General features: G+C 58.3%; 2 protein-coding genes across 3 annotated transcripts; one reads left to right on the top strand and one right to left on the bottom strand.

Moving 5' to 3' along the window:
• Positions 1 to 446: 446 nt before the first annotated feature.
• On the bottom strand, positions 447 to 3,843 carry C3AR1 (complement C3a receptor 1). Its single transcript, XM_083368007.1, has 2 exons — positions 3,689 to 3,843; positions 447 to 2,192 (listed from the first exon to the last, which is right to left on the bottom strand). The coding sequence occupies exon 2, from the start codon at positions 2,170 to 2,172 to the stop codon at positions 802 to 804; it is 1,371 nt and encodes a 456-aa protein (XP_083224133.1). The 5' UTR covers positions 2,173 to 2,192; positions 3,689 to 3,843; the 3' UTR covers positions 447 to 801.
• A 297-nt stretch (positions 3,844 to 4,140) lies between these two features.
• On the top strand, positions 4,141 to 11,872 carry NECAP1 (NECAP endocytosis associated 1). Of its 2 annotated transcripts, none has more exons than XM_083367868.1 (8): positions 4,141 to 4,350; positions 5,006 to 5,106; positions 6,478 to 6,582; positions 7,444 to 7,525; positions 8,427 to 8,535; positions 8,613 to 8,802; positions 9,573 to 9,684; positions 9,995 to 11,872. In XM_083367868.1, exons 1-8 carry the CDS (start codon positions 4,247 to 4,249, stop codon positions 10,020 to 10,022), a joined length of 831 nt encoding a protein of 276 aa, XP_083223994.1. In that variant the 5' UTR covers positions 4,141 to 4,246; the 3' UTR covers positions 10,023 to 11,872. The 2 variants fall into 2 exon arrangements, with proteins under 2 accessions (XP_083223994.1, XP_083223993.1); XM_083367867.1 differs by having other exon boundaries at positions 9,990 to 11,872.
• Positions 11,873 to 12,092: the final 220 nt, after the last annotated feature.

Here is a 12,092-nt window from a genome sequence, read left to right as displayed (position 1 = left end):
CTGGGCCTTCTCCCCACCGCCCCCAGCCCACTTCCCCTTTCCTTGCTGTGCTGACAGGCGCACCCGGCCAGTGGATGCCAGCTCTGCTGGGTGACTTTCGTTGGGTGACTATCTGTTCCCGGCCAGCCTCCAGGAAGGCAGCCTTTGCTAGCTGTCTGGCCCAGAGGATCGTTGCAGAAAGTCTTCTCTCTCTCTCTCTCTCTCTCTCTCTCTCTCTCTCTCTCTCTCTCTCTCTCTCTCTCTCTCTCTCTCTCTCTCTCTCTCTCTCCTCTCTCTCTCTCTCTCTCTCTCTCTCACACACACACACACACACCACCCCGAGTCCCTCATCCCACCAGCCAGAAGAGGAGCTCTGCTTCAGCCCTGATTGACCTTTGCAAGGAAGCCGGCCATGGAGAGCATCCTTAATCCCCAATGCAGGTGCAGCCCCAGCCCCTTGTGGCTCCTCTGAAGGGGCTCCGCTTGGGAGGGGGGCGTTTCAGTGGGAACCAAGCCCTGGGAAGGGGGGGCATCTTGCAGGAGCCAGCCCAGGCTCCAGACACCCCCCCTCCAAGGCAGCTGGCGGGACTCTAGTAAAGGCAACTGAAGAAATGTGTCTTCTTTTTAAACATCTTTAAAAATATTTGAAAAATACTCATCGCTGACATGCTACAGATACAAGCCATTTACAATAGCCCAGATAAAGTGAATGCCAAAGGTCGGTAGAAGGAGTGCCGTTTGTAACCTAAGCCAGCATCCCCTCCCCACCCCCTTACTTGACTAGAGACTTCCCTGAGCCTTTGGCTGCCCGGAAGAGCCACGTTACAGGACCGAAACATCCACCTCGTTGTCCACTGTGGTTGTCTTGCTTTTCTCCTGGGAACAGACTGGCGAGGAGGGCTCCACAAAGGCCCCCTCAAACATCTCCTGCACCGTCTGGCAGACCTTCTTCCTGAAATTCTGCCCCACAAAGACGTAGAGAAGAGGATTGATGCAGCTGTTGGCATGAGCGAGGGCGACGGACACACTGTCCCACCACAGCAGGGTCTGGTGAAGCGGCGTTTGGGGGGCAGCCAGGAGGAAAAGCAGCCCGGTGACGTGGTAGGGAGCCCAGCAGAGGAAGAAAGTGGCCACCACGAGCAGGATCACCTGCAGGGCCCTCCTGCGAGGCCCCACGAAGTGCTTCCGGAGCATCTTCCAGGCAATCAGAGCGTAGCACGTGGCCATGATCAAAAAAGGCAGAAGGAAGCCAAAGGTGGTTCTGGTGATGGTGGTGGACACAAAGACGCCAGGCGGTTGGGCTTCTGGGACTGGGGAAATGCCGGCTGTAGCTAAAGTCGGATGCACCCTGGGAAGCCCGTTTGGCCTGGGAGGAGCAAGAGTAACTTCCCTCATCAATGAACCTCTCTCTATGTTGACTCTATAAGGGTGCCATGCAGACAAAGGCACCGCGGTGTTTCCGATTGTGTTTACAGAGGGGTAGGAAGGGTGTGGATCCAGATTCCCAGCTGGGAAGGCAGGGCCGTAGGTGCTCTCGGTGACCCAAAAAGCGGAGTCTTGAATGGGGGTTGTCTCCTCTATGGCCGCCAGATCATTTAGCCACTCGTAATCATCATGTCTCCCCGTTTTCAGCCACTCGTAATCGTCATCTCTCCCCGTTTCCCAGTTGTTGAGGCACTTGATATTGCCAAATCCATCCTCCAGGGCCTCCCGGTAGAAGAAGGAGGGGCAGCACAGAAGGAAGGCGAGGATCCAGATGACACCGCAGACTACGGAGGCCAGCCTGACTGTCCGGTGATTCTGACACCAGACGGGTTTCATCACCAGGAGGCACCGGTCAATGCTGATGGCGGTGAGGAGGAAGATGCTGGCAAACATGTTGAAGATGACCACGGAGGGGAGAACCTTGCAGAGGAGCTGGCCAAAAGGCCAGTGCTCACGGAGGGCCAGCTGGGCAATGGAGAACGGCAGAGAGAGGCAGCAGACCAGGTCGGCTATTGCCAGGTGGAGGAACCAAACTGTGTTCACTGTTCGCTTCATCTTCAGGACGATTGCCCAGATGACCAGGCCATTTCCAGGAAAGCCCAAGAGGAAAGTGATGGAGAAAATGGCCAGAGAGGCGACCGAGGTGGAAGGCAACGGGAGAGGCTCGCTGTTTTCGTCCCAGCTGCTGTTCACTGGCAATGGAGCCATTTTCCTTCACAAAAGGATGCCTGAAAAAAAAGTTTTTGAGTCGTTACCTCAGGTGGCAGGCAGACGTGGGGTTTTGCAGACGCCGCCTTCCCCTGACCCCAAAGGGCTCTTTGGTCCAGAGCTACAACTGATCTCCTCAGCCAGCCTTGTGGGGAAGATGGTTGTGGGGCAGGTTCCCAAAAGGCTGTTCTTTATCAGCCTGAAGGCACTGGCCAGTCTGGGGATTTTTGCTTTGCTTTCCAACCACAAGATCCATGTCATTAGCTGGGTGGCTCCATTTCTACGTAGCAGCAGTATTAAGGCAGGTTTTATAAACCTGTAAGGGAGATGGTTTTAATTAATCCAGAAAGGATGTGTTGGTCCTGCTTAAAACTAGAAAATCCTTTTGCTTTTAACTGTAAAAACCTATGGCTTTGAGAACTACAGTATTTCAAGATGGCGGAGGAGAGCCAGGTGGGAGAGTCTGGACTGTGGGAGCTTCCTAACGTTTCCACCTGTAAACATCCCCCCCAGATTTGCTACCCACCAGGCTCTCGGGTCCCGATGGCTCCTGAACCTTTGCAGCCCAAGGCCGCAGGATTAGACCATGGAAAATCTCTGCACACTTTTACAGGACCTGGCCATGTGGAAATCCAGGGATCATTTGGTTACACTGCTCTGACAAGCGTGCCTGAAACGGCTACCTGCCACCTTGAGAAAATGGGAGGGGGTGGGGATGGTGGCAGTACCGTGTCCTTGCTGACCATCTGAAGCAGAACCTGAAGACAAAAGCCTCCCTTAGCCTTGCATTAAAGTGGCATCTTAGGGCTGGAAGCGTGAAAGTTAAAACCATTTAAGCAGTGGACCTAGAACAATCCATCAGTGGAACGGAAGTTGCCTCCAGAAGTTGTCAAGGCTCCGACGCTGGGGGGTTTTAAGACTGGACAGCCACTTGTCCGGAATGGGATAGGGTGAGGGTGAAGGTTCGTTCTCGGTTTCTGAACGTTTCGTTACCAGGCTAAGTAACATCTTCAGCGGACTTTAGCTATAGGGTCTCCCGCCTGAGCAGGGGGTTGGGCTAGAAGACCTCTAAGATCCCTTCTGCTCTGTTATTCCGTCTTTCTGACAAAGTGGCTGCTCCTCCTCCCTCCAAGGCTCCACGGAGCCCGCCTGCCCGGGATTAAGAGAAGGCGGTGGAAGACGGCACCAGGGGGTCGACCTCCTCGCCCGGACTGGGGGAGGCGGGCGCTTGGTTCTGGGTCTCCTCAGCCGCTGCCTAGCGAGGTCCCGGGGAAGAGCCAGGAGCCGAGCCGGGGGGGCGAGGAGCGGCTTTTCTTGGCCAGGTGGGTCTCGCGGGCTGCAGGGCAACGGGGAGCCCCCAAAGCGAGTCGCCGCTTGAAAGTCAAGGCGGAGTTGAACGGGGAGGGGGGATGCAGCCGATCCAGGGAAAGCCCGGGGCTCCGGCCTGCCGCCGGGGGAGGGTCGCCGCCCCCGCCCCCCCTCCCGCCCGCCAGCAGCCCCCCCCCCCCGGCCCCACCTGGGCGAGGCTCCCGCCGGGCTCCCTCGCTGCTCCTCCGCGAAGGCGAGAGAGGAAAAGCGCCCCATCAGCGTTTCGGGGGCGGCAGCCGCTCGGCCAGTTCCCCTTTCCCGGGGGGGGGGGGCGGGGAGGAGCAGCCGCAGGCGGGGACGGGCCGGGGGGGGCCATTCGCGGTCACTTGCGGGGCGGGGGGAGAGCGACCTGGGGCTGCCGTCGGTGGGGAGGAACTGCGGGGACCCCTCCCCTCCTCTCTCTCCGCGCCCCCCGCCCCCGGGAGCAGCCCCGCCCGCCCCCCCCCGCCCGCCCCGCCCACGCACGTGCGGAGCCCCCCCCGGGAACGCCTCCCCGGCCCGGGGGCGGGGCCGACCGCGGGCTCCGCCCTCCCGGCCCCTCTGTCCCGCGCGGCTCTATGGCCCGGCGCGGTCCCCGCGGTCAGCCATAGAGGCCGGAAGGCGGGAGCGGAGCGGCGCCTGCGCGCTAGGAGGCTGGGCGGAAGCGGCGGGCGGAAGGCGGCTGCGGGCCGTTTCCCTTCCGGCTCGCGGTCAGCTGGCGGCGGCGATGGCGGCGGCGGCGGCCGAGGCGGAGTACGAGTCGGTGCTCTGCGTGAAGCCCGAGGTCAGCGTCTTCCGCATCCCGCCGCGGGCCTCCAACCGCGGCTACCGGTAGGAGGCCGAGCCTCGCGGCGCCGCGTCCCCCGCGGCCTTCCCGCCCCGAGCGGAGGTCGGCCGCGTCCCCGCTGGGCCCCCGGGGCGGGAGGGGGGCCCCGCTGGGGGAGGGGCCGGGAAGGGACCCCCCCTCCGGAGCTCCGCTCGGGGCCCGCCGGGCCTGCCCGCCCGCCCTCGCTGCGCCCCTCCCGCCGGAGCCCCCCCGCCGCTGCCCTTTTTGGAGGGGGCCCCGCCCCGCCCCGCCTCCGCGCGCCTCCCCGAACCGCAGGGTGCAGGCAGCCCTCGCCTTAGGACCACCCTAATTGAGCAGAAAAAATTTGTTCCTAAGTGAGACGGTCGCTAAGTGAATTTTGCCCCGTTCTGCGACCTTTCTTGCCACAGCTGTTAAGTGGATCACCGCAGTTGTTAAGCGAGTCTGGCTTCCCCTTGACTTTCCTTGTCGGAAGGTCGCAAAAGGGGATCCCCTGACCCCCGGGCACGGCGACCGTCGTAAATATGAACGAGTTGCCAAGCGTCTGACTGGGACGCTGCAACAGTAAGGGTGACGGGTCACTCGCTCCAGCGGCCCCGTTACTTTGAGCCGTCGCTAAATGAGCTGCTGCCACTACTGCTGCTAAGTCAAGGAGCCCCCCCCCCCCTGCTTGCCTCTCAGGGCCTCTGACTGGAAGCTGGACCAGCCGGACTGGACGGGGCGTCTGCGCGTCACCTCCAAGGGGAAGGTGGCCTACGTGAAGCTGGAGGACAAGGTTTCAGGTAAGGCAGGCCGGGGGGGGGAGGAGGAGGGGGGGGGGCACGAGAGCCCCGGGGATCCAGGCACCCACAGGATGCGTCGATGGGCTTTCAACGTCTCCCTGCGATGACCTCTGTCCTGTGTCCTCATTCCTAACAGCCCAGTGTAGTTTCTTCCTTGGTGGGAGCGATAGGAACCCGCCATTCTGCTGGGTGATATTTCAAACCACCGTTTCCATTTAGGTGCAGGTAATGTTGAGGCACGGCCAGTGAAATGCTCGAGTTGTTTTTCGCTCTGCTTACGGAAAGTGATGCTGTAAGCCATTCGAACCAGACCGTAATTATCTCTGATCAATGAGGTGTTGGGTGGTGTAGAATAACCGCTAGTTTTAGGGTGAGCCTTATTTTCAGTGTGTTTTTGGCAATACGGAATACTTTCTGGCCTGGTTCTTGGATGCCTCCAAATCAGGATTTCTGCAAATTGACTTGGATTGCTAACCTCACTCGTGGCATGGCTGATTTTTACAGTAGGCCCCAGCTTGGAGGTTTCTTTTGTTTGTCTTTTTTTTAAATGCCAGTCCAGGCTGATGCTTTGTGTTCCAAATCAGCCTTTTCCCAAACTGGGTTCTCTTCTCCCCCCCTTCCCATCTCATTCTTACCCATTTACTTGCCCCTCCTCATTCAGAACAGACCGATTGACTTTCAAATCACAACAAATGCTCAAACATCCTTCCAGGAAATGTAACGTTGAAACTTACGAAACACAAAGGTTTTCTAATTGCAGCTTTGAGAAAAGGCATCTTATTTATCAATTTTTTATTTGGTTATTGTATAAATTATATAAATTGATTTGATATTTTGCTGCGGCGGTGCAGTGGTTAGAATGCACTATTGTAGGCACGCTGCCCACTGCCAGGAGTTCGATGCTGACCAGCTCAAGGTTGACTCAGCCTTCCGTCCTTCCGAGGTCGGTAAAACGAGGGCCCAGATTGTTGGGGGGGGCAAATAGGCTGGCATTTGTGAGAGGGGCTGTTTTAAAGCATTGTGAAGAGGTATATCAGTCAAAGGGCTGATGCTGTTCTCCTACTTATTGATCCAGTCCTGTTGCGTAGCGTCGCCCTGGTGAAGGACCTCATTCCAGGGGTCAACCGGTGCTACAGCAGGATTGTCTCTTGAGATGGCAGGAAACCAGGGCAGGATGGTTTGGACCCACCCATCTCTTGGCCAGCTGGACGGGGGTTAGTGGGCTGCCTTCCCTGCACTTGCCATTTTCTGAGCGGGCAGCTCTCCGTGGCAGCCGTTCGGTCAGAGGCCCCCAAACACGGTCTGAACAGGGTCTGCTTTCCGTTATCCTTGCTGGGCCTCGAACGCGGCTCTCTCCTCGTTTTCGCCTAGGGGAGCTTTTCGCCCAGGCCCCGATTGATCAGTACCCTGGCATCGCATTGGAGACGGTAAATGATTCGAGCCGGTATTTTGTCATCCGTATTCAGGATGGAAACGGTAAGAAAAAGAAGTATGCTTCCTCTTGGCTGACGTGAATGATGGAGGCCCCACAGAGCCCGCCTCCGGCTGCCCTCACGGGGAACTTGCCACAGGACTCTTAACTCTGTGGAACAATTTGACACTTCTGTTTAATTATTTAAAATAAATTTAAAAATATTTTTTTTCAGTCGCGTTTCATTCTGTCCCTCCTTTTGCATCCTTTCTTTAATTATTCTATTCCATCATTTCTTTGGTGTTAATGTAACTTTTGTCCAGCAACGAGTTGTCCTGTGGCAAGTTGGCCGTGGCAAATTGTCAGAGATTCTCCCCCTCCCCCGGGTCTGGCCCCAGGAGACTATCTTCGGCGGTCATCAGAGAGCCAGTAAACCCCCCTCGGGGGCAGGCTAAGCGAAGTGTTTCGGGGCAGAGCCCAAATGCCTGGCGAGGAGAATTCTGGGCTAAACATGAGAGACGCTGAGCTTGGGGAGCGAGAGGGGAGAGGCTGGGCGTCAGACAGGCTGAAGGCCGCGAAAAGGAGCCGCGGTGGCGCTAAGGACGTCCTTGGGGCTGCCGCACAGGTGTGGCGCGAGTCCTGTTGCCAGCCTGGATGTGACCGCCAGGCCTCGTGGGCCTAAGGAAAGGGGCCTATCCTTGGGGCAGCGGCTGAGACAGAAGCTGGCCTTCCTTTGGGTGGATCAGAAGGCCGAAGGCAGCCCAGTCGGCCCCTTGGCCAGATGGGAAGCCAGAGACTCTTCCCTGGAGGCCGCAGACCACCAGGCAGTGTGCCGCGTCAGCGAAAAGTCGCAGAGCGTTTCCAGGGGCTCTTGGGGGTCTTCCCGGCCGGCGGCTGCTCTAACCACTGCTGGCTTTCTTGATCAGGGCGCAGCGCCTTCATTGGCATCGGCTTTGGCGACCGAGGCGACGCCTTTGATTTCAACGTGGCCCTGCAGGACCATTTCAAGTGAGTCTGCCTGGCTGCTCTGGCTCTTGATGGGCGGGGAGGGGGTTGGACGAAAGGAGTCTGCTGGAGGGGGCTGCACCCAGGGCCCGGCCCATTCAGGGGTGTGTGTGTGTGGTTTCAGTCTCAAGGGATCAGGCTTTCTTAAAGCCTAAGGCCAAAAGGTGTGCCCGGTTGCACTGAAACGAGTTCCAGCGTCTCATGGCGAGTCTTCCCTCCACAGCCCAACGTCCCCCTGGCCAAAGGGAGAGAGAAGGTTGTTGAGCCATTCCTTTGGGCAAGCCCAGAGAATAGGAGGTACAGGCAGACCTTGACCTTCAACCATTCAGACTTAACGGCAGGGCTGAACTGATGGTGGCTAGGACAGATCCTCAGTGTTGCAGCATCCTCACAGTCACCTGATCACGATCTGGGTGCTTAGCAACCAGTTTGGACTTATGATCAGCTTCAGTGCCCCATGATCACATGATTGCCATTTGCAACATTTCCTGCAGGCTTCCCCAGAAAGTCAGTGGGGAAGCCAGCAGGGAAGGCCACAATTCACTCAGGTAGGCTTACCCCACCTGTGCACCCTCTCCACCATAGCACCTTTGCACTTGCTCAGCTCCAACCGCTTGTGCATTCTCCCTCCCCCTGCGCTTACTCCTGGCCTGGGACTTGCAACTTCCTGCCGGCTTTCCTTCCGACTTCAGTTGTGGGGGAGCCGACAGGCAGTTGCCTCCCCAACAACTCTGGGGTTCAGTTAACAGCAGCCGGGATCGCCGCCACTAAGGGGCGCCCTCACTCTTTATGACCCCGTTATTTAGTGACAGGCATTCCGGTCCCGGCTTTTGTTTCTCTCCTGCCTGGTTGCCGCCCTTCCCTGTCGCTGCCTCTCACACTCTCGGCTGCCTTTTGCCCGCAGGTGGGTGAAACAGGAGACGGACCTCTCCAAGGAGTCCCAAGAGCTGGACAGCCGGCCCAAACTCGACCTGGGCTTCAAGGAAGGCCAGACCATCAAGCTCAACATCGGGGTGAGGTTCCCCTGCGCCTCTTTCGGGGGGGGGTGATTCTGAGAGACCCTCTTAATGCCACCTTTCTCCCTTCGCAGAATATACCCACCAAGAAAAGTGGGTCAGCGAAGCCCCGCCCGCCCGGCTCAGGTGGACTCAGCCTCCTCCCCCCACCCCCAGGGGGCAAGGTGGCACCTCCTCCCCCTGTCCCCCCTCTTTCTTCAACAGCCATTTCCAACCACGTAACTCCGCCCCCCGTGCTGAAGTCCAGCGGTGTTGGCCACACAGGTAACGGCCGTTCTGGGGCATCCGGGGGGGGTGACCCAGCTTGCCAGGTGCTAAGAAGGGGGGCAGCAGAGACTCTGGGGCTTCAGATTGGCCAGGGAGGGGGGCCTACTCCCCCTGCCCACCCCCACCCCCCGGGAATTCCCTTTTGTGCTTCTGTGTTGGAGGCAACAACCCAAGCAAAATACAGGTAGTCCTCAACTTACGACAGTTCATTTAGTAAGCGTTCAAGGTTACAACGGCACAGAAAAGAATGACTTGCGGCCTCCCCCACAGACGTGATCAAAATCCAGAGGCTTGGCAACTGGCTCAGCTTTATGACGGTTGCCGTGTCCTGGGGTCACACGATCCTCTTTTGCACCTTCTAGCAAGCAAAGCCAGTGAGGGAAGCCCGATTTGCTTTATAACCGTGTTACTAACTTAACTGCAGGAATTCACTTAACAACTGTGGCGGGAAAGGTCGTAAAGTGGGGCAAAACTCACTGAATGTCTCATTTAACAACAGAAACTTTGGGCTCAGTTTTGGTCGTAAGCCGAGGACTTCCTGTCTACCCTGTGGTGGCACATTTGGGAGGTTCTCGGGCTCCTGGCGAGGGTTGGTGGGGCCGGGCAGCCCAGAGGGCCCAACTCTGCCTCTCTTGGCCAGGACGAAAGTGGGCCGGCAGCGGAACCTCCGCCAGGCGCGGTTCACCCGCACCTGGCCTGTTGGGTGCCGAGAAAGTCAGGCGTGGCTCCCGCCCGGTGTCCTTTGACCCCCCCCCTTTCCCCCACAGATGTCCTCCTAGAGCTGGATGATTTGCCACCCCCCGCCTCCAAGGCTCCCGCGGCGCCTGCCGCCGTCCCATCCGGCGCAGACCTCTGGGGAGACTTCAGCACTGCGCCCAGGTAAAGCTCCAGTTCTTAGATCTCCGAGACCCGACTAGGGTGACCTACGGACGTAATGTGTGAATAGGTGAAAGTTGTGGGGGACCGGAGTCCTGGCTCTTCCTTCTCGGTTTGCCTGCCTGCCTCTCGAGTTACCTCTCTCGTTTGTCCAGGCAAAGGGACTTTCTTGGTGGCCTCTGCTAAGCCTTTCCTTTCCTGGTTTCACCCCCGGGACGTTTGCCTGAAGATCTTGCTGGAAAGATGGGAGGGGTTTCTGTGGGGTGGGCCACGTGCCTCTCTCCTAATCCTTCCCCCAACACTCCCAGTGCAGTTCCCAGCCAGCCCGCTCAGGCTTCTAACTGGGTTCAGTTCTGAAGAAGCAGCAGCAGCAGAACGCAGACGGACCAACAACCGAGGCAGACGGAGCCGCCTGGCACGGGAGTTTCCTGACATATTTGGCTCTTGAGTCGGATCCTAATTTCCAGACAATCCTCCCCTGTTTTTCTTGATGTCCCCGTTCCACTGACGCCCATTGCATTTTACCTCGCCCATTGCATTTTACCTCGGCCGGCAGAATTGCAAAAGCTTCCCGGGAGCTGCTTCGGAATTTGCCCCGCCCGGAGCTTTGGGAGAGCGAGGAAGGGTGGCTGAAACACCGGATCCTGCTTCTGGTCAGTCCCCGAGGTCCGAGAGGCTGACCAGATGTGGCTTTTTGTTTGGGATCTCCAGCCAGGCTTTCTTCCCTTTCTCCCTGTGGGCCTCGGCGAGCAGCCACGGCCGGTCTCCATGCCAGCGCTGTGCCCGATGCCGGCCTGCGGGCGGAAGGCCAGAGCTGCTGCCGCTGTAGGTCTCTGCTCTGGGGGGAACCAGTCGGATACCTCTTGTGGCAGCCCTCCTCCTCCTCCTACCGCTGCTGTTCAGATCGTCTGCTTTGTATTTGGGGGCCCCTGCAATCTCCCCGCCTCCCTTCTCCCTTCTGTTAAGGAGCTCCCTTCCCAAGCTGGGTGCGGTGGTAGCACCCAAGAGACCCTCCTGCACCCACCAGGCCTCTTCCCATGCGGGGGGGGGGCTCCCTTCTGAGCCCAGTTTGTTGTGCCCTTGGGATGGGCTGCCTGGCACGCACATGGCAGGGGGCTTGTCCCCGCCTGACGGAGCAGCGGGGCGTGTGAGTCTGCCCCTGCCAAGGGAGGGTCGGGCTTCTTGGAGGCATCTTTCTGGCCAGTCAGCTTTGCAGCCGGATAGCCTATCCCCGGCAAAAAAATTACCTAATCAGGAAGAAGTTTCTGGCAGATGCTCTTCCCTCCGCCTGCCCGGTCTGTGTCTTTCCGGGCTCTGCGCAGGCCTTCCCCTCCCCTCCCCTCCCCTCTTGCCGTTGGCGACCTAGAATGGCTCTGGAACGCCTGCTTCGCTTGGCTCTCGCGTCGGGAGGCCGTTTTCTTGTTGCGCTCTAGATAACCGTTTTTCCCGGCAGGCTTGTGACCCCCTGGGCGATCACAATTACGCTGCTGTAACCTTGGCTCTCGCCTGTGCATGTCCTGGGTGACCCCCGTGGTTTGGTGCTTCTCCTGTGGGTAGTTTTAAGTGAGCGAGGCCCTTAAAGGCAGCCTCTCCCTGTTTCGTCTCCTCTCCACTCCCGGCCACATATTGATCTCCTTTGCAGGGGAGCAGAGGACCTGCTCCGTTAGTATCACGAGAAAAACCGCAAGGAATGAAATGCACTTTCTGAAAATAAAAATGGGTGCCTGCTTAGCGAGGCTATCCGGAAAAAGCCCCCTCCCCACTTATTCCTGACACTCTCTCAGCCGACACCCGAGGGTTATGCTGGGCTGCAGCTCCCGGAAGGACCCAGTTCCTGTGGAAAGTAGGGGCCGTAGCCCAGCGCAGCTAGAAAGCCCCCGGTTGGGCTTAGCCGGTCCCACCCCTCCCTCTCGCCCTGCAGTGCTCTGCCTGGAGATTCTGGGTCCAGCTGACTGGGTTCGTGGCAGGGAGAGACCCCTCCCCATTCCCACAGCCTCACGGCCATACCTCAATCACCTGGCTTCCTAAGTTGACTGATCGGGAGGCTGCCCCTTTGTGTGCGTGTTTTCTTACGCTAGTATTACCTAAATAATATATTATGTATTGTCACAAACAGAAGTAATATTCATCTGTATGTATATAAAGTATAAGATGTACTGGTTAAATAATAGCAAATAAAATGAGAATTAAACCTGGGAGAAGCCGTTCATTAAAGGGCAGCTCAGGTCTTTAAAGCCCCCTCCTCCTCCTCCGGGCTGGCCAGAATCTAGCTTCTGGGGGGGGGCGGGAATTGATCAGCTGAGGAGGCTCCAAGAGAGGGGGGGGCTGGCAGCTGCAGTGTGAGCCTTAGCCTCCCTGGCAGTGCTGGGGGACGTGTAGCACGCTGGTCTCTGCAGGGGGACCCTCGTTGG

The sequence above is a fragment of the Vipera ursinii genome (assembly GCF_947247035.1).
Source record: "Vipera ursinii genome assembly, chromosome: 7".
Lineage (NCBI taxonomy): Eukaryota > Metazoa > Chordata > Lepidosauria > Squamata > Viperidae > Vipera > Vipera ursinii.
Note: the sequence above shows the minus strand (reverse complement) of the source record. Positions and strands in the feature narration are given on the sequence as shown.

Bases quoted from the DNA above. Each gene is read 5' to 3' on its own strand.
- C3AR1 (XM_083368007.1), bottom strand. From the start codon at position 2,172: ATGGCTCCATTGCCAGTGAACAGCAGCTGGGACGAAAACAGCGAGCCT.
- NECAP1 (XM_083367867.1), top strand. From the start codon at position 4,247: ATGGCGGCGGCGGCGGCCGAGGCGGAGTACGAGTCGGTGCTCTGCGTG. The intron at 8,536-8,612 runs GTGAGGTTCCCC...CTCCCTTCGCAG, and splicing joins CCATCAAGCTCAACATCGGG to AATATACCCACCAAGAAAAG. The intron at 9,685-9,989 runs GTAAAGCTCCAG...CAACACTCCCAG, and splicing joins GACTTCAGCACTGCGCCCAG to TGCAGTTCCCAGCCAGCCCG.